General features: G+C 40.6%; 2 protein-coding genes across 6 annotated transcripts; both read right to left on the minus strand.

Annotated features, from left to right (window-relative positions):
• Positions 1-261: 261 nt before the first annotated feature.
• Positions 262-12,076, minus strand: LOC100170425 (uncharacterized loc100170425). Of its 4 annotated transcripts, none has more exons than NM_001130203.1 (5): positions 8,452-8,521; positions 6,876-7,219; positions 5,590-5,848; positions 2,094-2,257; positions 262-674 (listed from the first exon to the last, which is right to left on the minus strand). In NM_001130203.1, the coding sequence occupies exons 2-5, from the start codon at positions 7,189-7,191 to the stop codon at positions 454-456; spliced, it is 960 nt and encodes a 319-aa protein (NP_001123675.1). In that variant the 5' UTR covers positions 7,192-7,219; positions 8,452-8,521; the 3' UTR covers positions 262-453. The 4 variants fall into 3 exon arrangements, with proteins under 4 accessions (XP_031751579.1, XP_031751580.1, NP_001123675.1 ...); XM_031895719.1 differs by lacking the exon at positions 8,452-8,521 and adding an exon at positions 11,949-12,076; XM_031895720.1 differs by having other exon boundaries at positions 8,491-8,526.
• A 3,016-nt stretch (positions 12,077-15,092) lies between these two features.
• rdh16 (retinol dehydrogenase 16) lies at positions 15,093-27,049 on the minus strand. Of its 2 annotated transcripts, XM_012956390.3 has the most exons (5): positions 26,805-27,049; positions 22,571-22,920; positions 20,117-20,375; positions 18,476-18,639; positions 15,093-15,965 (listed from the first exon to the last, which is right to left on the minus strand). In XM_012956390.3, exons 2-5 carry the CDS (start codon positions 22,881-22,883, stop codon positions 15,748-15,750), a joined length of 954 nt encoding a protein of 317 aa, XP_012811844.1. In that variant the 5' UTR covers positions 22,884-22,920; positions 26,805-27,049; the 3' UTR covers positions 15,093-15,747. The 2 variants fall into 2 exon arrangements, with proteins under 2 accessions (XP_012811844.1, NP_001107359.1); NM_001113887.1 differs by lacking the exon at positions 26,805-27,049 and having other exon boundaries at positions 22,571-23,250.
• Between the last annotated feature and the right edge of the window lie 504 nt (positions 27,050-27,553).

Raw genomic sequence — 27,553 nt, forward strand, 5'->3', positions numbered from 1 at the left:
ATTGATCAGGCCGGATGGTCAGACACACTCACCAAGGGCCACATAAACAGCCAGGGGGGCCGGATTTGGCCCCCGGGCCTTGTGTTTGACATATATGTTATAGCTGAATGTACACTAATCCTGAGATTCACAGAGGACATGGATGTTCATGTCTGTTTATATGTATGTAAATTAAAGAAAACATTAAAACAGGTCCATCTATGAAAAGGGCTTACTCCAGCACCTCCAGAATATCTCCTACAGACACAAATTACAGACATGTGCAAGCAGAGAAACAAATCTTTATTGTAAGAAACGGGCCAAAGCATCAGTAACAAAATGATGTAATGTGCAGAGTTGTTGCAAGTGAGTAAACAAATCCTATTTTGCAGTAACAAGCTATGGCTCAGTAAGAATCAATAAAGTGTCACTAAAAGAGGTGATGAATCATAAAGGCTTGTGGATTCTTGTTCTTTACTTTTCTCCTTGAGATAATCTGGGTGCAAACCTGGATGCCACATAGTCGGATAAGACAGTTGGAAGGTAGGAAAGTGGGATGTAAAATAGCTTTGCATCCCATCCAGGAGAATAGCGAGTCCATGGATGACAAGCAGTGAGTGCATGCTCCATACAGTTTGTGACCTTGCAGAGCTTGGAACTGTTGGTATTAATCAGCTCATCAATTGTCTGTAAAGCTGAGCACAAATCAAACAATTCACTCATATTGATATACTGTATTAACATGACATAAACTGTCTGCCTCTTTTATCACCAGCAGGCACAGCACTAGGTGCAATAAAGAGAGCAAAATCATGCCAAGTAAAACAGAATTCTCATAGCGAGTGTGCCTGTGAGTGTGTCATAGAGTTCTAGGCCAATATGGCAGTTATACATTGACAGACACAAGGCACAAACCTATGCCTTAAACAGACATTAAGTACATGGCTCCCTTTGTCTATAGGCACTAATGCACTTACAGATTAGGAGAAAACCATGACAGTCAGTCTTGAAGGTACTATTTCCAAATCCCTGGCTTAAGCAGGCGACACACGTGGTCGCATGAAAGAGAGTCCAACCCTCCACTGACGTTCAGGGCGAATCATCAGATATGGAGGTAGAAACAATAGGATTTCTACCTCCTTCTGCCGATTCAGGCCTGAACATAGATTTTGCTCAGATGCCTTCAATGGCGCCCAATCAAAATCTTCTAACCTGACCGATCGGCGGGTAGACCGATATCAGCAGCCTTCTGTGATATCTGTCGCCTCGCCGACTTGCCATACACGCACCGAATATTGTACGAAACGAGGTTCCGTATGATATTATCGGTGCGTGTATGGCCAGCTTTAGGCTAGCCCTTAATCATTCAAGTTCTGAATTCTGAGACTTGGTCCACCAACGTTTATGAAAGGCTGGACAGACAGCCTGAACAATGGGAAGCAACGAGGAAATAAGATTTTTAAACATATCAACAATTGAACCAGCTAATATCAATTGTATATGGATCTTGGTCAGATTATTATTCAGCCATCTTTTTAGGGATATGATCTGAAATTGCCCCCATGATGGTTAAATGATAGTTGTAGTTTATCTCTCTATCAAAAATCACCTCAAAATATAGCATATGTAAATTTGCTGGATATTTCTATTTTGTGCACAGATCAATATTACCCTGCATAGTGTGCCGCTATCTCCTGCCTAAATGCATCATAGTGGGGGGATGGCTGCCATCTTTGGCCACCTCTGGCTCCGTGGCAGTGATTTTTAAGCAGGAACATGTGCATGATCCTAGTCAGTGATCACTGCCAGGGAGACAGACCATATGTGAGATATCCAAGATGGGAGCTGTGCTGTGCAGCTTTGCAATTATAAAGCAAGTATAAAGGGGGCAGGACTTTACTACACTGCCAGCACTGTGGTTTGGGAGGTGCAGGTGGCCCTCAGAAGGTATCTTTAATGAAAAAAAACAAAGGATGGAGGGGTTTAGCCATCAGTTTTGCTCATTTTAAGAACGCATAGAGATGAAATAAAAGTGGAAACATATGAACAAGGGAAATACTAAGTATTCTACTATACAACATATTTTCCAATTACTTTATAGATATTTAGCTTACTCTCATTTAAGTACTGTTGTCCATAGCATTCCTTGGTCTCAGCAGAAGTATCAGCCCATAGCTGTTCCATACTCTTCTTACATACACTAAAACTGAAAATGGAAGTTTTGAAACCTCCTGGTTCAATGATAGAAACTTTTATGCCGAAGCGGGAAAGCTCCCTCCTGGAAAAAATAGAACACAATCATATTGATTTAACAGTTATTAGGCTAGAGATGATTTCTAAATGAACACATTTGTAGAAATATAAATAATGTGTTTTGAAAAGTAGAATTAGACAGCAGAAAAAGAACCAATTGGTCTATGTAGTGCAGTGGTCCCCAATCAGTGGCTCCAACCCCTTGGATGTTGCTCCCAGTGGCCTCAAAGCTGGTGCTTATTTTTTATTTCATTTCCTGACTTGGAAGCAAGTTTTAATTACATAAAAATCAGGTGTACTGCCAAACAGAGCCTACTGTAGGCTGTCAGTCCATATAGGGAATAACAAATTACCAATAATGGCCTTTATTTAGCACTCCAGGACCTTTTTTATGCTTGTGTTGCTCTCCAACTCTTTACATTTGAGTGTAGCTCACAGGTAAAAAAGGTTGGGGATCCCTGATGTAGTCCTTATTAATAACTAATGTGCAAACATGGACCCTGTCTCCAATGTGAAGCAACAAGTGAAAGAATGCATAAAACTTTATTTTATCTTTTATTTTACTCCATTAAATATTTATGACACATTTAGTGTGACTAGACGCTTATTCATGAGCAATAAGAAGTCAGTTTCCAATTTTAAATTGGCAGCTCCACCAATAAGCACAATACAGCTGCCAATTTGACCCTTATTTTGCCTTTGATTGCAGCCTATTTTGCACTTTGCACACTGTGTCCTGCATTGCAAATGACCCCTAATGTGTTACATGTATTGTAAAGTGACCTAGTTAAATCAATGTGCTATTCATGGTAAGGCAAGAAAACTTTATGTAGTGATATCTTAAATTGTAGCATCAGTGTATCAGTATAGCAATGAATCAACAAATATTAAATCCATTATCAAATGGTGCCAAACAAATATTCAGTCAAAACAGATGCTGCAAACCAAAGAGAGAGAGGCCATTTATCTTCAGTATTACAAACGTGATATCCAAGACAATTCTATCCCAACTTCTTATTAAGTGAATTTATACCTACATAATAGGTCTGTGGATAAGAAATCCGGGCCCAGATTTGTGGTGAGGGCACAAAGGCCTGGGCCTAGGGCGGCACAACTTTAGGGGCAGCATGCCACCCAGCCACGCATAAACATTGCTTGCATATGGAGCACTGGGAACAGGACAAGCATCGCATCCTTCCCCCAGTTCTCAGTAGGTGCGATAAATCAATGTGAGGGGGCGTAACGAGGGCGGCCTCTAGGCACCTTCATTAAAAATCCTGCACTGAAGAAATCTCCTTATGTACCTGTAAATCACCCCACCACCTTTGTGCCCTAAGCATGTGCCCCTTCTGATGATCATGTTCCCTTGTATGCATAATAAAAGATTCTTCATATGTATCAAAATTGTAACTTTCCAGAGTGAATTTCCTAGCAAGCTTATGCACATCTATTATAATCTCAAAAATATGTTAGGCTAAAATAAAATTATTTCACATAAAAACAGTAATCATTTGCAGGCAGTATTTCTTTCACCCTATTCTGGAATTCTCCTTGTGCCTCCTCTGTGTACCTCTCGCTATCTTTCTTGCTCTCTGTATATTTCTTTGATTCAGATATATTTCCACTGTATTTCCTATGCTTCCATGCTCTCTCTTTTTGGTAACAAAACAGGGATCCATTTTCAAATATACAGGTGTTAATCCCCTGACAGGGACTGCTGCTGGGACCTTGACTTTCTTTTCTAATCCTTAATTTACTGAAGACAAGGCCTAATGTTTAGAAGTGGCACCACAATTAGTTTAGTACCTCAAGTGCAGTAGTTTTCTCAATATTGCATTGTTCCCTTATAGTCTTTATTTAACTTCTCAACCCAATTTGATACCTTGTATTAGAATTAGACATGTATTAAGATCTACCCCTGAAGCTGGCCATACACACCATTTTCCTTTCTTAATGACCAATTTCAGTGCAATCCGACAAAACCAGCTAATAATCAAAAGGTTAGTGTGCACTGAACGGTCGTACATCTAACAATCTCATCCAACATCACTCAGAAAATCGATTGGGCAGATTTGACAATTTTCGTCATTAATAATGGAATTTGTCCATAGTCCAATTGTTTGCAGGACTAAGCAGGTCCTTGTCTCTTGGAAGAGACAGATTTGGCAATGCTGGAGTTTTCCATCCATATCTTGTCCACAGAGCACCCACTCTCTTTGTCTGCTCTCCTTTATCAATAATTAAAAGAATTAGGAAGATGTTTAACCTATTAAAGAACTACCCATGACTCCCAGCATCCCTTTCCCCTGGAATGGTGATGGGTGAATCTTGGGGTAATATGCAAGGATGTGTCCATTGTGGCTGGAAATAGGGGTCGACAGAAGAGGCACCTACCTGTGGTGCAATGGGGGGGGGCTTGGCACATACCTGTTCCCTGTGCCTCAGGACTGGGTGACAGTGATAGGTTAGTTGTGCACTATGCTGAGCGAGGTTGAAGTTGCTGACTGTATTGAAGGGGGGCAGAACTATGACATTACACACTAAGCAGTTCAGAGGAATTTGCCACAGAAACTGGGCATCAGATTTTGAACAAGGCAGGCCTTTCAAAAACCAAGTTGTCCTGTTCAAAACTGGTGGCAACCCTATTTCAGGGATCTTTCTGCTTAAAGGGATTCTGTCTTGATTTTTAAAGTGTACTTTTTATTTCTGAATTACATTGTTTACATAGTAAATAATTCACTCTACCATTTTAAATTTATTCCTGAACCAACAAATGTATTTTTTTTAGCTGTAATATTGGTGTGTAGGCGCCATCTCAGGGCATTGTGCCTGAGTCTGAGCTTTCAGAAGGAGCCAGCGCTACACATTAGAACTGCTTTCACGTAACCTATTGTTTCTCCTACTCCCATGGAACTGGAGGAGTCCCAAGCCGGACTTGGATTTCTTACTATTGAGTGCTATTCTGATATCTAGTGGGAGCTGCTATATCAGCGCACAAGTCACATGGCTGTGGCACCCTGGGAAATGAAGAATATGGCTGGCCCCATGTGAAATTTCAAAATTTCAAAATATAAAAAAAAATCTGTTTCAATGCAGGATTCTGCTGGGAAAGCTCTATTACTTAATTTTTTTGAAGAAAGCATGTTTTCTCATGATATCACAGGCTGTTGCCCTTTCAGCCATCAGGGATGAAGGAACTGCACTTCATCAGTAGCAGAAACCTTATGGGTTAAACAATAGTTTGTACAGATAATGAGCCCCAAAAATCTGTTTGCCTTGGGCTCCACCACCACTAAAGGCATCAATAGGACAACACTAAAGCAAAAATAGAAAATGACTGTGCTCCACAGAACTTACCGTAGGCAGTCAGAGAAGGCCTCTACACCATGTTTTGAGATGCTGTAAGCACCCCCAAAGAGAGCAATTCTGCCCATACTGCTTGAGACATTGACAATTCGTCCTCTTGCTCTTCTGATAAGAGGCAGCAGTGTAAGAGTCACATCAACCATACCCAACAAATTTACATCTATCATTTTGACAAAGTGTTCCTTTTTCATCCACCCATTAGGTCCAATAGGAAGGGCAATGCCGGCATTATTTACCAAACCCCAGAGTCCTGCAGAAATACATTGACCAAAATATTAGGGACATCAATACACACTTCCTGAAGTAGATAACAGTAAGGTGAAATATATTGATACTTTCAATTTACCATTACCATAAAAGTATGCATTAGACATGATGCTTATGCTACCCCACCTTATAAAAAACTTAAAGGAGACATATCCTATAAAAATTAAGAATGTACCAGTGAATTATACTCCTCTAGATATAGAAGGAATATGCTTAAAAAAGTTGTATTTCAGACTGATTTATTGAGAAATTCCACCAAAACTCCACTAGCCCCGCCCATCAGTTCCACTTCCTGCTGGCTGAATTCTCTGGATGAGCTGGGGAGCCGGCGGCCCTCTGTACACTGCACTATAAGATAGGAACCAATCAGCAGCTAGGCTGACCTGATAGGGAACTGAAGCCTGTCTTTGCTTGTGGGAGTGCAGGGCTGTGATTGGCTCTCCCCCTCCTGCTGTGCTTCTGGCAGGGTCCGTTAGGACACGCCCACCCCTCATTTGAAACACAGACAGGGACCTGAGAGGATCTATAGGGAGCTCCAATAAAGGGGCCATTTTTACAGAGAGGATTCATTTTTAGCACAAAGGGAAACCAGCACCTTATATTATTCATAATTGCCTACAAAATTAGTGTTTTCCCATTTATCCAATATGTCCCCTTTAAACAATGAAATAAAACAGCAGAGTTCAAATAAATCTGTGAAATCTCCCGGCACATTGTGAATAACAGAGAATTGAATCTACAATACAACCCTGCTGTAGCTCTGATTTGTGTTTGATGTTTTGTGAGCAACAATTATGGAATAAAGGTTAGGATTGGCACTGGCTTTTTACGCATAAACACAAAGTTGTAGCATAGCTTCCAACTGATGACAGATGTAGATTTTAAAAGTGGCTTTTTATCTATAAAAATTAAACAAGTATTCTGGCCAATTTTGTGAAAAAAAACAAGATGAATTGTTACCACTTTTTTCACTTTGCCAGTTTATAAATAAGGCCACAACCTGAACAAACCTGCATTTCCGACAATTTGAGAAACCCATTGAGCAGCCTTGCTAACACTCTCGCTGTCACTAACATCCATAATTACAGTCTTGAGTCTGCTAGATGTCTCCTTCTTCAACTCCTCAGCTCCCTTCTGTGTCAGACAGGTTGCCAGCACCTTCAGTCCTTGACCATCCAGTTGCTTTGCTAAAAGTTTCCCAAATCCAGAGTCACAGCCGGTGATCAGCACATATTTATCTGTGAGATTTGGCAGAATCTGTCTCTGTATGTTCCATCTGTACAGGAAGATCATTGCTGCCGCCACCACCAGTAGTAGGAGCCACATGATGTGGAATAATATAATTACACTGACTCTGAAAATCAAACAAGGGCATATAATTTGTTGAGGTTAATTATCTACAGTTATTTGTGTTCTCATTCTACATACACAGTGACAGCACATACTACTGGGAGAAAAGCATTCATTTTTACTGAATATGACCATTTGCTACCTCCCCTAATTTCTTAGGGCCGTGACACACAGGGAGATTAGTTGCTGCACCACAAATCTTCATTGTTGCGAGCGACTAATCTCCCTGCAATGCCATCCCACCGGCTAGAATGTAAATCGCCAGTGGGATGGCATACACATCTCTGCGATTTGCCAAAGTCGCCGAAGTTTCCTCTCAAGGCAACTTCGGTGACTTCGGCAACCTCATGCCCTTCGGTGTACCCCTGCCCTTAGACTGAAATTACAATTGACTACGATTGACTTTGATTGCACCTGACCTTTGTTTTCACTTGGTTCTCGCTTACCCGCACTCTTAATAAGACTCTGCTTGTATTGTTATATTCTACTTACCTCCTAAGTCTGGTTGGTTCCCTGCAGGGGGCTCTACAAGGTAACTGGGTACCATGGTGCTGACTATCTATCTAGATATGGAACAGAAACTGAAAAACCCTTGCTTCCTCTTGGTTAAAACTAATGCTTATATGAGTACTTATATGTTTACACACTACAGTTTTCTGTTGGAATTTTGTGCTTAGCCTTAGTAGGACTGACCTCCCTGTTCTGCACATAAAGTACTACATTGTTGCAAAGATGCTACGTCTATTTCACATGCTGAACATAAAGCATACATTTCTATTACAGACCTGTATATCTGGAGTGCCTAGTAATGTGTATATACTATACTAACCCTTAGCAACATCATCTACATCTAATATCTTAATATTGTTTATGTTAGAATCCTGTAAAACTGTGATAACATATACTGTACAACCCTCTGGCATTCTAATACTGCTTGCTGTTATCTGTGCTAAAGGCCACTAAATACTGGGGGAGGAATATATTGAAAAAAAAACCAAAGTACTGTACAAATTTCAGCTCAATAGCTGCCTTCCCGGACTAGTACCAGTAGAACATGGGTTACACTGTACTCTCTTACCCAGAATGGGCCTTCGCTAAGTGGAAGAGGAAGGTGAGGGTGTTGTGCAACTACACCTCTCTTGCTGCTGTGCAGAAAAATGAAAACAGAGGGCGCCAGAGGTTCTTGCAAATAACAAAGTAATAAGTGTTTATTGAACATCTACAGGGTTTACTCACAATATAGCTTCAGGGGCCATTGGTACATGCAACACATACCGAGTGTATATTCAGACTCACACTCTCCTGCGGGCAGACTGGCAGGAATCTCCCTTCACCTCTGCGACACACCCTGTAGTGGATCCCTCAGGGAATTCTCTATCCTGATTCCCTATTCACTTGGATCCCTACACTACAGGCAATGTGGCCTGGGAGAACTATCTCCAGAAAAACTGCAAATCCTATGCAGGAGCTCATGCTGCTCATTCTAGCTCAGCCCTAACTGCCTTACACTCCTAGAGTGTACTATAAAGGGAGCTACACCTGCCACTATCTAATGCCTCATTCACGGGGCCCTGTTCCCCGACTTCACTGGGCCTGGGCCCATGCCCTGGGCTCTCAGCACACATCCACCTTGTCCCTAAGGTGGAAGCAAACAACAGGAAGGTGCCACTCCTCTCCCCACACTATACTAAAGTAAGGCAGGATGTGGTCACTATACCTTCTAACCAATAGCACACATGTTAATGAACTCACTTAGATACATTCCCTTCTGCCCAGCAACTAAGGGAACTGAACCTGTAGGGATTTAAAGCCATAGGGACCATTTAACCCTATGGGTCCCTACAGTAGAAAAAAGGAACAATCTCTATAGCTCTGTATTGTAAATGCGTTGTCTTTATTTTGTAATAGTTTTTGAATTATGTGCTTTTCTGTTCTCACTCTTTACATCTTCCAAATGGGGGTCTCTAATCACTGAACCAAAATGTGAGGCTACATTGTTATTGTTACGTGCAAATACAATAATAAAACATGAAGACCAACTGCAAATTGCCTTCTACATCATACTAAAAGTGATTTTAAATTTTAACATCCCCTTTAACATTTGTTCCCAAGATGTTACTGTACTACAACTTGTAGCATAACAAAACATATCACCCAGAGTTACCCCTAACACTTTAGTGCTGACTGCAGCAGCTGCTGCCACACATTTCTAGTCAACCTTGTTCCCCCATAGCTGGGAATTGAAGGTGGAATATAGCCCAGTATCATCTGGGGCCCAGATGCTAAGAACCTGAGGAAGGGGGAGCATCCCCTCAAATGTTGTGTGCAGAGATCTCAATAAACAAGAACATTTCTTAGCACAATTGCTGGATTTGAGTGCCGTCTTTTACAGTTTTGTGTTGTTGCTATGAACTGGGCTCCTGGGCAACACAGCTAACAGATCTGAGCACCATTGCAATCATTGAACATTTTTGTACAAGACTGGGAAGTATTTTCTTAGAGGCCCATGATGTCAAACATCCTAGATCCTAACTGTGCTGTAGAACTACCAACACAGTAAAATCAAGTTAATGTTGACCGAAGGTAACACCAAAAGTATGACAAAAGCACAAGAACCAGACTGCCAAGGTAAAAGGGAGCGTTATGTAGTATTACTTGTTATGTATTATAATAAAAAACACTCACTACAAATTCAATATTACTACATCCTTGTGTTTATTTGCATATGTATGAGGCGGTCTCCTCAACCCTTTTGATTTATTTGTGGATCCCCACTCCTGGCTCTACCTAAGCTGATCAGAAAACCCTGCACTACACTGATGAGCCCCAAGAAGGGCGAAACTGGTTTGCAGTTGGGAATCTGATCAGCTATTATCTTGGCTTTTGCCAGGATTTTGTTGGAGCTCTTTGGGATTAGTTCCCAGAATTCCTTGTGAATATTAAAGTAAAGGGCTGTGCTGAAGGGCTCGTACTAAGGTGGAGTTCTCCTGCGTTCCACTGCAGGGGAGTGCAGGAACAAACGCACCCCATTCTTCCATCTGTGTGAGTACAGCCACATTAGGAAGAATGGAATAAATTATTATCTGCTCTCTCCTGTGGTGGAACACAGGACAACACTGCCACAGGGGAGCGGAGATAAAAACTCTTGTCAGTACGAGCCCTGAATAGACATAACATGGTCTCCTCCTACCATTTATTAACCCTTGGATCTTTAGGAACATTGCCAGCTTAGACATGTAAGTGCACTATTTGTATATATTTGTCCTCGCCATACCCTGAGCTGCTCCAACAAGTTGTAGCACCCAAGGCAAGGGTGGCAATTTGCTCCCCACCCAGTCACACAGGGTACAGCATGTGTGGAAGCAATTTTTAAGGCAGTGATTGCAGTAGCAGACATTTTATAAAGCTCTGTGGCACTGTTATTAATAATTAGTTGGATCTGAGTAATAAAACAGCAATAAACTCCAATAAACATTTCTGGGCTAGTGCCCCCCTATTTGAAGAATTGTTTTCCCCTAGTTCTGGCCTTGGGTGTGTCCATTTCCAAGCACTTTTAACTCTTTTAATTGCCTCTCCTACCATACATATTTACTTTTGCCCTTTATTCTAGGTCCCAGACATGCTGCTTCAAATTGTACATTGAAAAGGACAATCTGGCTCTGGTGCTGCCAAACAGGTTTAAGCAGTATTTATAATATAATTTTTAATAGCACAAGATTCACAATAGTTAGACTGGTAGTTCTGTTCATATGATGAGTTTACTATAGGAGCAGGTGGTAAACAGGCAAACAGGCACACACGGATCTTGTGTAAACCCATTGGCTGTGCACTGCATGTGTGACCAGGTACATTCCTCACTTACTGCAGATCAGTTCAAGCCAACATTACGAACAGAAGCACCCTACTCTTTACTTGTACTTTTAAGTTTTTGCTACTCAGTGGGAGAATGTGCAATAGTTTGTGTACGGAGACTCTGTAAAGCTGTTCCCCAAAGTGCATTAACTTATTGCAAACATTTATTTAACCTTTAAACCAGTGCCCAGAAAAATGCTACTTGCTGATTGGTTGTTGTAGGAAATTAGACCTGTAACAAAGGTTGCATTTTTTTTACCTAATCCCTATAAATCTATAACAGCTAAAGTACTACAGGCTTGCAAGCCTTCTACTATAAAGGGGTCCTACAAAGGCTTTTCCATAACTAAAGCTAGCCCCATTTTGTTTTGTAACTGTAGTAGAGTAAGTGCTACAGACTGACCAGCTGGGCCCAATAGCCTCCGGTGCAATTCCAGAAGCCTCAAAACCCTGGCCGGTCAGTTTAACTGAGATTCAGAGAGAGAAAAAACTGAAACTGTGAACGTGTGAGAAAAAGCCCAGAGCAAGGTTTATGAACTGAGCATATATAAGTCTAAGCTCCTGTACACACATTGTTACCTGACAAGAGGTCTATACATGTATTTTTGGGTTATCCTGCGGTTTACCTGCTATTAAAAGCTATTTTTGTTGAAATATGAGTTTCAAAGAATCATATTAAAGGTCTACTTTGAAATCTCCTTTTGAACATGTATAATATTTCAGTTAGATATTTTGGAACTAACTACCTTTATGTAACATACTGCACAGTGAAACACAAACATAATTATGGAGAAGGTGACGGAGTAAACCTTTTTGCTACTGTACCTAAACAACTCAAAGGTTGATTTACTCCTATAGCAAAAAGCAATAATGTTACTTACACGTTGAACCTTGTAAAATGGAGTTAAAATCTGTATTACAAGATGCCTTTGTGCAGCTGGAGAAATCAATGAACTGAACTGAACTGAACTTTAGTTTAATCGTTGATGGCAGCGTTACAAATAGGATCCACCTATTTTCCTTTTAGGAGTATAGAAGCTAGAAACTGAGGAGTGGCCAACAAAAAATCCCAAGACTTATCATTATTACCCCTTCAAGCAAACCAACCCCCGTGCACATATATAGACTTATACTGACCTATCTATACACTAGCATCTAACATATATAAATTATATATACCAATATCTAAATTGCCACCTGGTTTTGGACCCCTCATTTCTCCTCATTGGAGACTCAGCTGCTAATCTATATTACCTACTGCCATCCCTCACTCAGTTTAACTATTCAAACTGTAAGGGGCAGATTTATTAAACTGTTTAGAATTCACCAATTGATAAACCCGCCTCTTAAAAACCCATAGGAATAAATAGAACATGGGTGAGTTTTATGTATTAAAGAAGAAAGAAAGGTAAAAACTAAGTAAGCTTTACTAGAAAGGTCTATGTAAATACAGCCGTAAGCACTCACAGAACCGCGGCACTGAATCATCTATCAAAAGAAACACAGGATTTCTTGTCTCTTTTTTTGTAAACCTGATGTTCCAGTGTCTGACTTCCTCTCTCAGAAACATCCGTAATTCCAGGGGCCAGAGTCTGTGCAGTTCTCTCCCCTCTCCTGCTCCCCCTCCCACCAGAATGCTAAGAACTCCCTACCCCCTTAGGAATATGTGATCTCAGCTATAACTGCTAGAGCTGGAGCAGGAAGCTAATTAAAATATCAGCTGCAATCTTAAGCAAACGGAGAAAGCTTCTAAAGCTGTTTACTCAGGTATGGTAATGCTTTCTGCAGAATAAATATAGTGTTCTAGGTGGCACTAATGTGGCAAATCTATTGGCAATAAAATGCCAAAATGACTTTCCTTCTCCTTTAAGCTTTAAACTCACATTTGATAAATCTGCCCCAATTTTCCTCATAAGTTATCCCCATAATCAATCAAACAGGCCTGGGCCATCTACCCACTTCCTTCTACAGACTTGCATGGTAAGCCACTCTCTGATCGACACTGAATGACCACGAGGGACCACCTCCTTCCAGATTCTTCCGCTAATGGAATTCCCTGACTCCTGCTGCCATCTAATGATAGGAACAGGTAACGATAAACATGTAAAATATGCTACATGTTGCTTTGCTTACATACAAATTAAAAATGAGCAGTCTCAGGCAGTACAGAGTTTCTTTATAATCTTTCTATATATACAATCCTACAAATTCTTATTTACAATGTAATGGTTTGCAGAGAATATTAGGTTTCTCTCACAAAGTTCTTTAGCAACTTGTATGGCCTGTTTTCTTTGCTCACACATCTGCTAATTACCAGAATTTCTTCAGCTCTTCTTTTGCACAACCCTGCCCTTGTGTCTGCAGAGACTTGCAGCTCGCTACAGTACAGAAACTATTAGCTTTGCTCAGACTAATGCTCTATACTTCTCATTATTTACTTATATAATTAATCTCTAATCGGAGACAACTTCAAATGGGGTGTTTTCTCCTTCTTTGGGAACAGATAGATGTCTGGAAGGATATATTTGATTTAAAAGTTCAACTTGATGGATGTGATTCTTTTTATCCTCAACTGCTATGTAACAATGTCTTTAAATCTTTTGGTGCATACAGTACTCAAATGGTGGCTCCTTACCAGTCTAGGGGGTAGAGCTCCCACCAGAGCTACAGTACAATTTGTCAAGTACATGATACAGGTGATAAGTAACTTCAACATAGTAGGGGGTATCAGCAACCTTTTCATGGCCCTTAACAGTGGCGTAACTACTGCCAGGGGGCCAGGAAAGCAGAGGGAACAGTAAGGCTCCAATTAATGAGCAATTTTTATACCTATTGGTAACATAGGTCAACATACTAGTTTTCAGGCCATAAACTGAATTTGCAGTCGGAATGAACCTGGACTTGATGGGACATTAATGTTTTAGACTCAAGCATCTCATACTGTAGCTCTCAGTTTTTTTCAATATCTCTTTTGCCATTGTTTCACAAGTAAACCTATGAACCTGTTTCATAATTTTTCCCATAAAAAGATTCAGTGGTATAACAATAGAGGATGCCTTTGGTTGCGGGGTGGCATCGGACAGCGGGGTCTGCTTTCCCCATTTTACATATAGATCCCCACTCTTCACCGGCTCCAAGGTAGTAGAGTGGGTGTAGAGCAGGGATTTATATGCGAGTGGGAGGGGGGACGCATCAGGGCAGGGGCACTTGTACGTTTACTACTCTGCGCTGGGTCCCTTTGAAGATTTTTTTTTGCTGGGGGGCCCAGCACAGAGTAGTTATGCCACTGAAATGATTGCAATATGATCTCCCTCCAGCAGGACCAATGACCTAACCCGAAAAGTACTTAGCATTAGCAGTAATGCCTTATAGGACAAATCAACCCAGAATATAATTTTTGCCTAATAAAAGAAAACAATATTCTAAGGAACTTTGCAATATACATTCATTACAAATTTGTAATGGCTTTTGAGTTATATATATATATATATATATATATAATTGCTATTAAAAGCAGTGTATGTCTGTCCTTTTCCATTCCCTTCTCTGTGGTTCTGATTCTTAAAACAATGTAACACAAGCAGCAGAGTGACAGACCTGACTTGCGGGAGGAGACTGACCTTTGCAACATTGTTTGAAAAGAAACAACCGGGAGTTCAGCAAATGCTGCTTTCAATAGCAATTACATTTACAAGTAACTATTAAAGCACTAAAAATTTGAATACATTCATATTGGAATGCTACGTAGAATGATGTTTTCTTTGATTAGACAAAAACATATTTTTGGGGTTAATGTGTCTCTTAATTATATCCCCCTTGAAGGCTTATTGGCACTTACAGAGTTCATAAGTTCTGCAGAAGGAAGCTGCAATAAGCCTGCACCAACTTATATTAACTATTCGGCTTTGGCACTGATTAACTGCTTCTTGGCACTTACACAATGGGTTGAATCCTTAAGCTATATCTGGTGTGGAGACACCCATACAAAAAAAACATGCACCAAAGAAATCTCACATATGCCAAAATTAGTGAGTTCTGTTTTTATTAAATACATTTAAGTAAGTTTTGCTGTAGTAATACACACAATCAAGGCAAGATAGGTCTGTATTTTAAAGGAGAAGAAAAGTCATTTTGGCATTTTATTGCCAATAGATTTGCCACATTAGTGCCTCCTAGAACACTATATTTATTCTGCAGAAAGCATTAACATACCTGAGTAAACCGCTTTAGAAGCGTTCTCCGATAGCAGCTGCCATTTTATGTAGCTTACTGCCTGCAGTTCTAGCCATTATAGCTGAGATCACACATTCCGAAGGGAGGGAGCTCTTAGCATTCTGGTGGGAGGGGAGCAGGATAAGGGAAAGAGGAGAGAACTGCGCAGACTCTGGCCACGGGAATTAAGGATGTTTCTGAGAGAGGAAGTCAGACACTGGAACATCATGTTTACAAAAAAACAAGAATCCTGTGTTTCTTTTGATAGGGGCATTACTGTGAGTGCTTATGGCTGTATTTACATAGACCTTTCTATAAAGCTTACTTTGTTTTTACCTTTCCTTCTCCTTTAAAAAAATATGGATTTTGGTAATATAGTGATCAAAAACAGAAGCACAATGTTTATGATAAAACTTTCTACAGGAATGATTTAAATTTTTTTCAGATGATATTTGCTCCACTCTTGTCTTAGATGCTGTGAGCTGCTTTGGCTCGAGAACGGTTCAGCAGGAAATCTATACATACAGTAGGGAGGTACGAAAGGGGTATGAAGAAAAGCTTTGCGTCCCAGCCAGCAGAGTAGCGCGTTCTGGGGTACACAGCAGTCAGTGCGTGCTCCATGCAGTCTGTGACCAGGTGGAGCTTTGAGCTGACCTTCTCTAGATTGCGCTCTACATTGTTACAGTCTGTAAAAGAAAAAACACATGCAGTTATTCATATTTTAATATTACAGGCAGAGTGTATTGTTGCATGTATATAGGGGTGTTGTAGAGAGGAACGTTGAGTCGGGCTATGATTGCCTTGTAGTAAAATTTCTAGTAGTCCTAGTTAGTTTTTTTTTCAAAAGGCATCAGTTAATAGAGCTTCTATAGCAAAATTCTGCATTGAATCTGTTTTTCAAAAATGCAAACAGATACCTAAAGATTTGACAAAAATCCCTGTAATGGAGAAATGGGAAAATGTCTAAATAAAAACTTTTCCATGAAAGATTCGCAACAAGCAATAACCAGGACATGGAGATATACGAAATACATAACACTCCAGGGGAATTTTTACAAAATGTATACAGTTGGTATGTAACCCCCTTAAAATTGTCACAGATTTATCCAGGAATTGTTAATACTTGTTGGAGATGTAACAAAGAAATAGGAGATATGTTACATATATGGTGGTCCTGTTCTACCATCCAATCCTTCTGGACTTCAGCATTTTCTCTAATATCCAATTATATTTCTCCAGAACTGGTGTTATGAAACATTTATGACAAAATTCCCAACAAAGCTCTGGAAATTTTTCAATTATCAAATGCAGTCAGACTTTTAATTGCCAGGAATTGGAAAAACAGGAGGTCCCAAACATTTGCCAGCTTATGAGAGAAGTTAGCAGTAATATAGTAATATAGAATATGAAATGGCAATTCCAAGAAATATTTCGGAAAGAAGATTCATACAGGAAGCTGAAAAAATAGGGTAGAACATTTCTGGTCTTTTTAATTTATAGTTATGTTTGATGTGTCTGGGTTTTTTTTGGGGGGGGAGCTACCAGTTATGTTAAGTTATGGTGTTTTTCTTTTCTCTCTGGAGATATTGCTACAGTAAGCAGTGTAATTATTATGATTTACATGTATTGTAAAAACTAATAATTTTTACATTTCACATGGGGCTAGCCATATTCTTCATTTCCCAGGGTGCCACAGTCAAGTGAACTGTGCTCTGATAAACTTCAGGTCACACTTTACTGCTGAGCTGCAAGATGGAATTATATCCCCCCAGCAGAACAATGGGAAGGTAGCAAGATAGCGTCTCCCAGTAGATATCAGAATAGCACTCAATAGTAAGAAATCCAAGCCTCGCTTGGGACTGCTCCAGTTACATTGGAGTAGAAGAAACAATAGGTTATTAGAAAGCAGTTCTAATGTTTAGCACTGGAAATTCCTTCTGAAAACTCAGAATCAGGCAAAACACACCAATAGGGATAGGCAGAATAATTTGCGTGGCCTAAATATTCACCACTTGACAATAAATCTGTGCGCATGGCACGCGGAAAAAAACTATGCATATGTAATAAAAATAGCAAGCCTAAATAACCAAAGAAACCGATGTGTGGGCCAATTTATTGTTGCATGCCAAAATTTTCGCTGCGCAAATTACTTTACCCATCCCTACACCCTATTACAGGAATAAAATTTTAAATGGTAGAGTGAATCATTTGCTATGTAAACAGTGTAATTCAGAAATAAAAAGTACACCATAACTCTCATGACAGAATCCCTTTAAGTTAATAAATTCTGCATTTCACCAAGGAGACAGATGAGTTATTACTTGGCACATATATTTTTGGCAGTTGGGGTATACAGCACACGTGACAAGGCCTGCTCAAGGTATGCCTGGAAACAGAAGAAAAGTGGTGCTACTGGGCCCCCAGCAAAGTGCCTAGGATGTATATCCTCTTAGTAAGAGGGTGATCTGATCTGGAACAGATGCAGAAGTACCTAAGTCATCTCTAGATTTTATTTTTATTGCCAACTGAAGCTCATTATTTTATTGGACCCAGTAATACTGATGTATTTCATTAAGGTACAAACAGGGCTGAACCTAGGGGGTAGGAAGAAGAGACACATGCCTAGGGTGCAATGGTGGGGGAATCTAGACACATACCTCTTTACTGCCCACCCCCTAGTCCAAAGGTCTACAGTCCTATTTACCCTGATCTGATCTGTGTGCCGCCCACTCATTACTGCAAATCCTCACCCCCTGTGTCACTGGGGCTGAGGTGGCCAGTTGGGTTGCCTAGTGCTCCCTTCTGGCCTGGCCCAGCATTGGGTACAAAATATAATGCAGAGATTAGTGGCAAACCATTTATCATGGAGGATTCTGCAAATACTTGCCAGTGTAAGTGCCAGTCTCAGAAATAACACAGAATAGTCATGGAACTATTGAATTTATATAGACTATAAGAAGTTTAAAGTGTGCTCCACCTATATATAGATATAACATATACCAACTAATCAGATTTTTGTTTTAAATCTAAACAGTTAATGCTACCTGCTGATTGGTTGTTAAGTGTTACTAGAACTTGTTATCAGACTACCTCCAGTTTGTTGAATCATATGTTATTAGTGTCCCTGGTTATGAACGCCAGCCTTTCTTGGAGCTAAAGGCAAGACTCACGCGAATCGTTTTAGGAGAGCACTCACATTTTTCAAAGTATTCTTGCCCATAGGTTTCCCGAATATGCTGCGGCAGCTTTGCCCAGATTTCATTTAAAAACTTCTTTTGTGTGTTTGCATCAGCGACTGGTGTTTTGAAATATCCAGGTTCCACTATGCTCACCTTGATTCCAAACTGAGCCATCTCACGCCTGGAGAATAAAGATAAATTCAGGATCATAATGCTAGTAAAAGAGCAATTGTGTATGCCTATACTAGTGGTTCTCAGTGTTTCCACACCTGTTAGAACTTTATCCAGGCAAGATTTGTTTAGATGCAAATTCAGTCTCACACAGAGACATGTCTCTTTTCTACAGACTGTGCTGTCCGGCCATGTAAAGTAGTGAGCACACAGAACATCACTAAATGGTGATATGTATTTACCAGTTTGGTAGGATACTTCAATAGGCCACATTTTTTCTGATTTTAAAAAGCAAAGTATTAAGTATTTGTATTTAAGTTGGAAAAAAAGTTTGCTGAGCACTAACCTGATCAATGCAATAATGTGAATGGTCTCTTTTCAAAACGGACCTAGCTGAAAAGATTAGCAGTGCTCAGGGTTGGACTGGGGGGTGCAGGGACCACCGGGGCTCCCGCCCCAGGCGCCCTGCAGGTGCCCCCGCCAGCCACATCCCCTACCCCCCCCACAGCGGTCCCCACCCGACGTCCTCCCTTGAACGTGCATAAATTAAATGCGGCAGAGCAGGGGGAGCGCCGGCAAGGGTCAGGTCTGGGCCGCTGAGGCACACAGGGCCCAGTCCGACCCTGGCAGTGCTAAAAGAAGAAGAACACTACCCTAGTTGAGAAACTTGCCTTAGCCAGCAGTGCCCCCCAAGTTGCCAGGGGTGGTAAAAAGCCGCTCCTAGTAACTTTAAGAGAGGAATTTCCTGGTTTTTAAAATGGAAATTCTGCTCTGCTAGTGCACTAGCAATGCAAGTCCTCCCCCCCCCCCCGGGCCCCCTTTGGCGCAGTAAAGGTACAGGCACAGGGAGCCAAGGGGTTTGGCAGCTCAGGGGCCAGATATGTCCCTGCTCCTAGGATTTAAAGAAACAATGTAAATGCAAAAAGAGAAGGGTTAAAATGTTTTTCGTATATATAAATATATATATGTGTGTGTGTGTGTGTGTGTGTGTGTGTGCGCGCGTGTGTATATATATATATATATATATATATATATATATATATATATATATATATATATATATACACAGTATATATATGTAGCAAAAAAGGGAAAGTTGTGCTCACCAGTAAATTTTTCAACCATTTAGGTGTAATATGGTACAGTGTATATATTTATTTTATGAAGAAGATGTTTGTTATGTAAGGGCTCATTTAACAATGGCACACGTGCCGGAGTGCTGAGGAGTGCATAGTTGCTCCTTCAAAGGCCATACAGAGCCATAAGCACATAAGCAGCAGTCATGTACAGAGATCTCCAGCTTTCACATTCTGAATGACGCAGAAGCTAGGGGCAAATTGAGGAGTTGCCCATGAGTCACTAACCTCCCAAATGTTTTTGCAGATAGGGTGCAACAAGTAGGGTTTTGCACCTGTATTTGCACTTTGTGCCTTGCTAATGTTTTGTATTTTATAATGTGCAACAAACACAAAAAACATTAGGCTTACCTTAGGCTATCTGAGAATGATTCCACTCCATATTTAGATATGCTATATCCACCACCACAGAGTGACACTCTCCCAGCAACACTGGCTACATTGACAATACGCCCTCTGGCTTTACGAATCAGTGGAAGCAGTTTAAGTGTTATATCAATAACCCCCAACAGATTCACATTTAACACCTTTAAATAATCCTCCTTGGACAGCCATTCATTGGGAGCTATTGGGTTTGAAATGCCTGCATTGTTCACCAGTCCCCAGAGTCCTGCAGAAAAGATAGTTTAGAAGAACAGAACGTGATAACAAAATAAGAGAAATGTTTTTTAGTCAGTGTTATTAGTGTATCATTCTTACCCTGGCCTGCTGGTGGTAGTGATGAGGCAATACCCCTAATAAATAGAGGGGCATGGTAACTATTAATAAGAGAGTGTAGTTCATATGTGGCATGGGTTCTACAGTTTTGTTTTAGACAATGCTTATCAGTGATGTAACTGGGGAGCAGTTTTTGTTCCAGGGCCCCTGGTCCCCTATTTATGCCACTGAGACTAGAGAGATTTAGGGTACCAAGGAAAAGAACTATGGCCCAGATAAAATCTACAGACAGACTATAGAAAACCTTAGAAAAGCTAGGAAAACCCTGGAAAAGAAATAATATTATCAGAGAATATAAAAATGAATGAATTGTGGCCTCCTAATCTATTACAGCTGCATAAACCTGTATACCATTATAACAAGAAACAACTTCCTGTCATTAATTTGCTGGACAATGGAGCCTCACCAATGATGACCATATGATTACTTTACAGCAGAGGTGTCTTTTTAAAAGGCCCAAGGCATAAGCTATCAATTAGGGTTAGTTAATAAAAAGTAAATAGCCAGTACCCAAGAAGCACTGCTACATGCTACAAAACTGTCAGCAAAGCCGCTACTACTGCCAAGAGATTTCAGAAGTTCTAAGGTCTTGATGTTCCTTCTGTGAGTCTGTTCTCTCCCACCCTCTATCTTCAGTAATACAAATTAGGCTTTGTTTTATACAGGTTTAGCATAGATCATATTCCATTTAAACCCACCCAGTTGCCAGTAATAGGTATAATCCTGTTAAGCATTGCCTATTATAGACATTGCTGTGTATCCGCACAACCTTGTATGTAGATGGTGTTACTGCACACATAGGGGCTGATTTACTAAGACACGAATTCGAATCCGAATTGGAAAAATTCCGATTGGAAAACGAACATTTTGCGACTTTTTTGTATTTTTTGCGATTTTTTTGGCGTCTTTACGACTTTTCGATTTGCGCGAAAAAACGCGAGTTTTTCGTAGCCATTACGACTTGCGCGAAAAAACGCGAGTTTTTCGTAGCCATTCCGAAAGTTGCGCAAAATCTGGCGCCTTTTTCGTAGCGTTAAAACTTAAAAGGCGCGAGTTTTAACTCTACGAAAAAATCGTGACTTTTCGCGCAAGTTTTAACGCTACGAAAAAATCACCAGATTTTGCGCAACTTTTGGAATGGCTATGAAAAACTCGCGTTTTTTCGCAAAAATTGTATTGGTAACGAAAAAGTCGCGATAATTTCCGAAAAAATCGCAAAATACCGATCATTACGAAAAAAACGCAATCGGACGCATTCGGCCCGTTCGTGGGTTAGTAAATGTGCCCCATAGACTCACTTCTTGATGTGTAGCAAAGTCTAACAATAGCCTACAAGGTAGTGATGTGCGGGTTGAGAAAAACTTAACCCACACCCAACCCTACCCTTCCCGGCTTCTGCCCTGTATTTATAGACCTGTGTCTGCTCTGCCCCGCAATGACATCAGAAAAGGGGCGGGGTAGGGCGTGGGGGCCCGCGCCTATGAATTTTAGAAGCTGGAAGATGCAGTCGGCAGTGTTAGGTTCCACCAAAACCCGCCCACAACCTGCAAGTGATGTGCTAAGGTCAGCCTGAACAGCCAGGCCGGCCAGCAAATGTACTGAACTTAAAAGACCCAATCTTGTGTTTTACATATCTGACATAGAACTATACATATGAAACATAACACTAAACTGGACATAAATACTTGTATAAAAATATATTAGTTGATTTCAAACTCGTCCTGCAAGGATACCAAAATCATCAGTCTTCCCCAAATGCCACCTGTCACTCCACATTCATTTAGGGTTATTTATATATTTACCCTTAGTTGTTAGACCTTATATTGTTAAGCTTGGTTAATTGTTATATGCACTTGATGAATTCTAACAAGAAGATTTAATGGTTAATGAGAGCCCAGGCACTGGGCCTACAGCATGGGCTTCACTTTTAGGCCTAATACCACCACCACCATTAATGCTGTACAGGTAACCTTCCTGCATATAAACATAGAGTGAAAATGTACAATAAATCATAGCAGTCTCATTACATGATAATATTTTGTGCAGGGCAGAACAATACAAAAAGAGATGAACAGACAGTCTTCTAACCTTTGTTTCCAACAATATCTGACACCCATGCAGAAGCAGAGATCACACTTTGGCTATCTGTAACATTGAGTATCACAGTCTTCAGTCTACTGGAAGTCTCCTTCTTCAGTTCTTCAGCTCCTTTATCTGTCAGGCAGGCTGCCAGCACCCAGAGGCCACGTCTGTCCAGCTGCTTTGCCAGCAAGTTTCCAAACCCAGAATCACAGCCGGTGATGAAGACATACTTATCTGTCAGATTTGGCAGCATCTTTCTCCCTATGTTCCATCTATACAGGAGGATCAGAGCCAGCAAGACCAAAAGGAATAACCACATAACTGAAGCTGGTTTCCTCTGTTATAAAGATTTTTTTCTTACATAAAAAAAAAGAAAATTAAAATGGTTTAAACATGTGCTTATTTTCTTAGCATCAATGTATAAGCCAGGGTGCTCAAAAAGAACTTAAAAAATGATTTATCCTTTATGAATTATATGTAGTACTGTTAACCCCTGGGGGCAGCCCTAAATATAGCGAATGGGTTACTTTATAGGGCTAAAGGTGAACATACAAAATGGAGGTCAAGGAAGGATTTTTATGCTCTAAAGATTTTAATTGTCCTATTGGTCCTTCATCTGCTGTCATATACTGCCTTGTTTAAGCATGCTGTCTTGTCCTGCTAAATGGGGGGCAGTGAGATCTTCCAGTAGAATGGATTACAAACATAAACGGCAACCAGTCTACAGCCAAGAGTGTGCAGGTCTGGTGAGTGCAATCCACTTAACATCATAAGACAGCGGGTAAGTACAGGGCTCCTCTGTACATCTGAATGACTCTGTTTAACAGAGATGACTACTAACCCTATGTTATCAAGGTGATAATAGTCCACTTCAAGCTCAGGCGTAGTATCAAGTATTTAGGAAACCCGTTTCACAGGGAGGATTAAGTGACTCCCACAGAAGCATATGAATTTTTGGGTTGACGTTGTTCAACACACTTGCCCCCATGTAGATGGCTGTGGGGAGATGCAGTGGGTCTTGCCACTGGACAGTGAATGAGGCCTTGCCAGAGACAGGGCAAGGGGATATGTATGAAATTCTATAGGTTAATAAGATAGTAATGATAGTCTGAAGCAGTCTAAACTTTAAAGGATAACTAAACCCCCCTGTATGTGTGCACTATGTGAGATGGACAGCTTAACTCAATTGCATCTGACCCCTTCCAACCTTAAATAGCTCTGCTGTTACCTCTAGTCAGTCTCTGGGTGAATCGCTTTCCAAACACCAGTGTTTACAAAGAGCAGCTCTCCTCCCAGTGCCTGGGCTCTCATTAACCATTAATCATCATGACAACGGCAACACTGACATGTACAGTAAATCCTCTCCACAAGCAGGTGCATGTTCATTACTTATTCTCCTTTCTCTAGCTGCGCTCATGATTATTATGCCCCTAGCATCCCCTTGTCTGAAGCCGTAAAGCGCAGGAGATTGTGGGCACAAGGAGCACAGGAAGTAAAGGCAACAAAGATGGCGCCAACAAAGAGCTGCAGCATATTACACAAACAAAGCAGTGTAATCACCTATTTGTTAATATATGTATAAAATCAATTTTGTGATTCACTTAGGGGAGTTGTTACCTATGCAGGGATGGTGTTTTTTAAGAAAATGTGTAGAGGGTTAAGTTCTTCTTTAACTGGAAATATGTAAGTGAGAGTAGTGACTCAAATAATAGCTATGTGGGTAACCCCTCAGTTTGGCCTGTAATATCTTTATTGATCTGAGATGACCGGGAATAGCTAGCTGTAAGCCAGTGAGAGACACTTTGATATAAATAATTAATGTAAAAGTAATGGGTAAACAATTTGCATTGAACTGACAAAGAGTCTACTGTGACTTGTGCCCAGGAGTTAATAAAATTGATAATTAATAAAGAATATCTTGCAGTCAGTAAATGTTTTCAGAAAATGCGTTGTACTGTGCACTGTAAGTAAGCTTGTAATATATTGAGAGGTCTAAATTAAGTACAAGGCGATGTATACATGGATCATGTACATATGGTTATAATCCAAACCAATCAGACACTAGAAAATCATACATGCTGTGTATAGAAATCCAGAAACATGCAGCTAATTAAAATGCTGCTTAAAATAATGCTTGTGAGCATTGCTCAACCAATCACAAATGAGCAGGGTCAGTTTTAAGAAGTGAGTACCAGCACCCCAGGTACATTATATGCAGTGAGATGCAGTGGGTACTAGCACCCAGGTACATTATATGCAGTGAGATGCAGTGGGTATCAGCACCCAGGTACATTATATGCAGTGAGATGCAGTGGGTACCAGCACCCAGGTACATTATATGCAGTGGGTAATAGCACCCCAGGCATACTATATGAAGTGAGATGCAGTGGGTACTAGCACCCCAGAAACATTATATGCAATGAGATGCAGTGGGTACTAGCACCCCAGGCACATTATATGCAGTGAGATGAATTAGGTACTAGCACCCCAGGCACATTATATGCAGTGAGATGCAGTTGGTACTAACACCCCAGGCAGGCCGGATTTGTGGAGAGACCACAAGGTGCCAAGCAGGTTTGGAGAATAATATAGCAATAGCAGTATTGGGGAGCTTAACTCTCTGTTAACTTACCAAAATGGGTATCAGGTGCAAATACTGGAAGAACCTCACCTTGCATGGGGGGGTCAATATCCAACAGCAAAAAAATCCAGTAGCACACTGAAGTTGCAAGCCATGCAAAAAAGTTTTTTTTACACGGCTTGCAACTTCAGTGTGCTACTGGATTTTTTTGCTCAAGCAGGTTTGGAGAGGCTTAGCCTCCCCTAGCCTTATTGAAAATCTGCCTATGACTGCCCACTGGAGAACAGAGGCATGCAAGCCTAATGTACACTGAACTGGTATATAGTCTCAAAGTCATCATGTGGAGCGAGCCACATCACTGGAGAAAATGGCACCAATCACGAACAGGCAGGATCTGAGAGTCACATAGGCAAGTGCTACGGGACAGGCGCATTCAATTTCATAATAGGCTCTTCTGCAGCACAATAGTGAAATTGTCATATGTAGAAATTAGTTAACTATCCTAGTATGAGTCAGCTGCCAGGCAGAGAAAACATTGTTGGACCCTGCGGCGATTAATTACAAACTGTGGGACAAAAAGGCTCCATATAGTGTACTATAACTCACACCACAGAGGCATGCCAAATTCAAGTACCTTATAAAATAACATTGCAGTCTCAGGTGCAGGATGAGTTACAAACAACATAATGAACCTTTATGTGAAATCACTTGCTGCACAAGATTACCGAATCTGCTGTATTAAAAGTGTCCACATAGATAAAGCACTTTAATTGCCACCACACTGACAAGTTTACAGGCTCAAAACTTGGTGGTGACTGAAGTGCTTTTTAGTTGTACAGGTATGGGATCCCTTATCCGGAAACCCGATATCCAGAAAGCTCCGAATTACGGAAAGCCTGTCTCCCATAGACTCCATTATAAGCAAATAATTCAGATTTTAAAAACTGATTTCCTTTTTCTCTGTAAAAATAAAACAGTGCTTTGTATTTGATCCAAACTAAGATATAATTAATCCTTACTGGATGCAAAATAATCTTATTGAGTTTAATTAATGTTTTATTGATTTTTTAATAGACTTAAGGTATGAAGATCCAAATTACGGAAAGACCCCTTATCCGGAATACCCTTGGTCCCGGGCATTCTGGATAATGGGTCCTATACCTGTACAAGCAAATGTGGACATACATATTTTTTGTAAAGAAATCTGGTGTTGTTACTGCATTTTAAAGTTACTCCCGGTATTTGTCTGGGAGTGTTTGCCAGGTATAAAATATATACCTTTATAAATATATACAGGTATGGGATTTATTATCTGGAATGCTTGGGATCTGCAAAATGATTTGATGGAGCGGGAGGCCAGGTGGGTATTTGTACAATAAAGAATACTAGCTCAGAATATATACAAAACACAATGCATATTAAAGGGTAAATGCGGCTGACTGGATACAGCGGATAACAGATTTTTGCATGCTGGAAGGGAAAGATGAGCAGTATTCTCAGACTAAGGCCCTGCTGCTACAGTAAATCTGTTATGCTAGAAATGAAAGAGACTGAATAAAGACAACACAGAGCCCCACAGCTGAGGAACACGCCAAACAATATGCTGTTAGCTGTTGGGAAATAAAGGAGCAGCTTTGCCCTGCGTTACCCCGCACTTACCTTTCCCTCCAGCACAGTACGACTGGCAATTCTGTAACTGCAGCCTCAGGAAAGATACTATTTGGCAGAGTGTTACAATATGTTACAATATCAGGAAATGATGCATTCCTCTAAAAGACATTACGTTACTGTTTGGCAGGAAGTGGTTATGTTTATAGATTTTCTTGTTAAATGTTTTCTCATTAATATACGATGCAAACAATGCCAAGATAAACTTTTGGTGCAGAAGGGAATCTAATCCCCAGGTGAGAGATTTACAAGCAGATGGCACACAATTGCATCTGCACCTATAATTGCAGCCATGGCTGCTCAGCCAGCTTCACAAAATATTACTATAGAGGATGATACAGAGGTTGAGGAAAACTGAGTAGAGGAGGTAACATTATATTGTTAAGATGAACACCCACCTCTAGGCATCTGGTTATTATAATAAACTGAAAGGAAGCAGGCAGATCAGGCAGACCCAAAGCTTGGTATTGCAGGGAAAGACTAATGGATAACTTGACCCTTAGCTGGAATGCAACATCCCATTATCAGAAAGGTGTTAGTTCTACCACTGTATGTGCGGGTTTCCTATTGGTACTCTGTTGCCCCCCCATTCCCTCCAAAAACACTGGCTCCTGATGCAACTGACCCTAGTAAATGTGATAGATTGTAAGCTCCACTGGGGCAGGGACTGGTGTGAAATATGAACAATCGCTGTAAAGTGCTGCTTTTGACGTTGGCAAATATATATAAAGCTAATAAAA

The sequence above is a fragment of the Xenopus tropicalis genome, chromosome 2 (assembly GCF_000004195.4).
Source record: "Xenopus tropicalis strain Nigerian chromosome 2, UCB_Xtro_10.0, whole genome shotgun sequence".
Lineage (NCBI taxonomy): Eukaryota > Metazoa > Chordata > Amphibia > Anura > Pipidae > Xenopus > Xenopus tropicalis.

Bases quoted from the DNA above. Each gene is read 5' to 3' on its own strand.
- rdh16 (XM_012956390.3), bottom strand. From the start codon at position 22,883: ATGTGGTTATTCCTTTTGGTCTTGCTGGCTCTGATCCTCCTGTATAGA. The intron at 20,376-22,570 runs GTTAGAAGACTG...TCTTTTCTGCAG, and splicing joins AGATATTGTTGGAAACAAAG to GACTCTGGGGACTGGTGAAC. The intron at 15,966-18,475 runs GTGAGTGCTCTC...TTTCTTTTACAG, and splicing joins GCAAGAATACTTTGAAAAAT to ACTGTAACAATGTAGAGCGC.
- LOC100170425 (XM_012956533.1), bottom strand. From the start codon at position 8,471: ATGGCCCCTGAAGCTATATT. The intron at 2,258-5,589 runs GTAAGTTCTGTG...TATTTTTTCCAG, and splicing joins GCCTTCTCTGACTGCCTACG to GAGGGAGCTTTCCCGCTTCG. The intron at 675-2,093 runs GTAAGCTAAATA...ATTTGTGCTCAG, and splicing joins ACAACAGTACTTAAATGAGA to CTTTACAGACAATTGATGAG.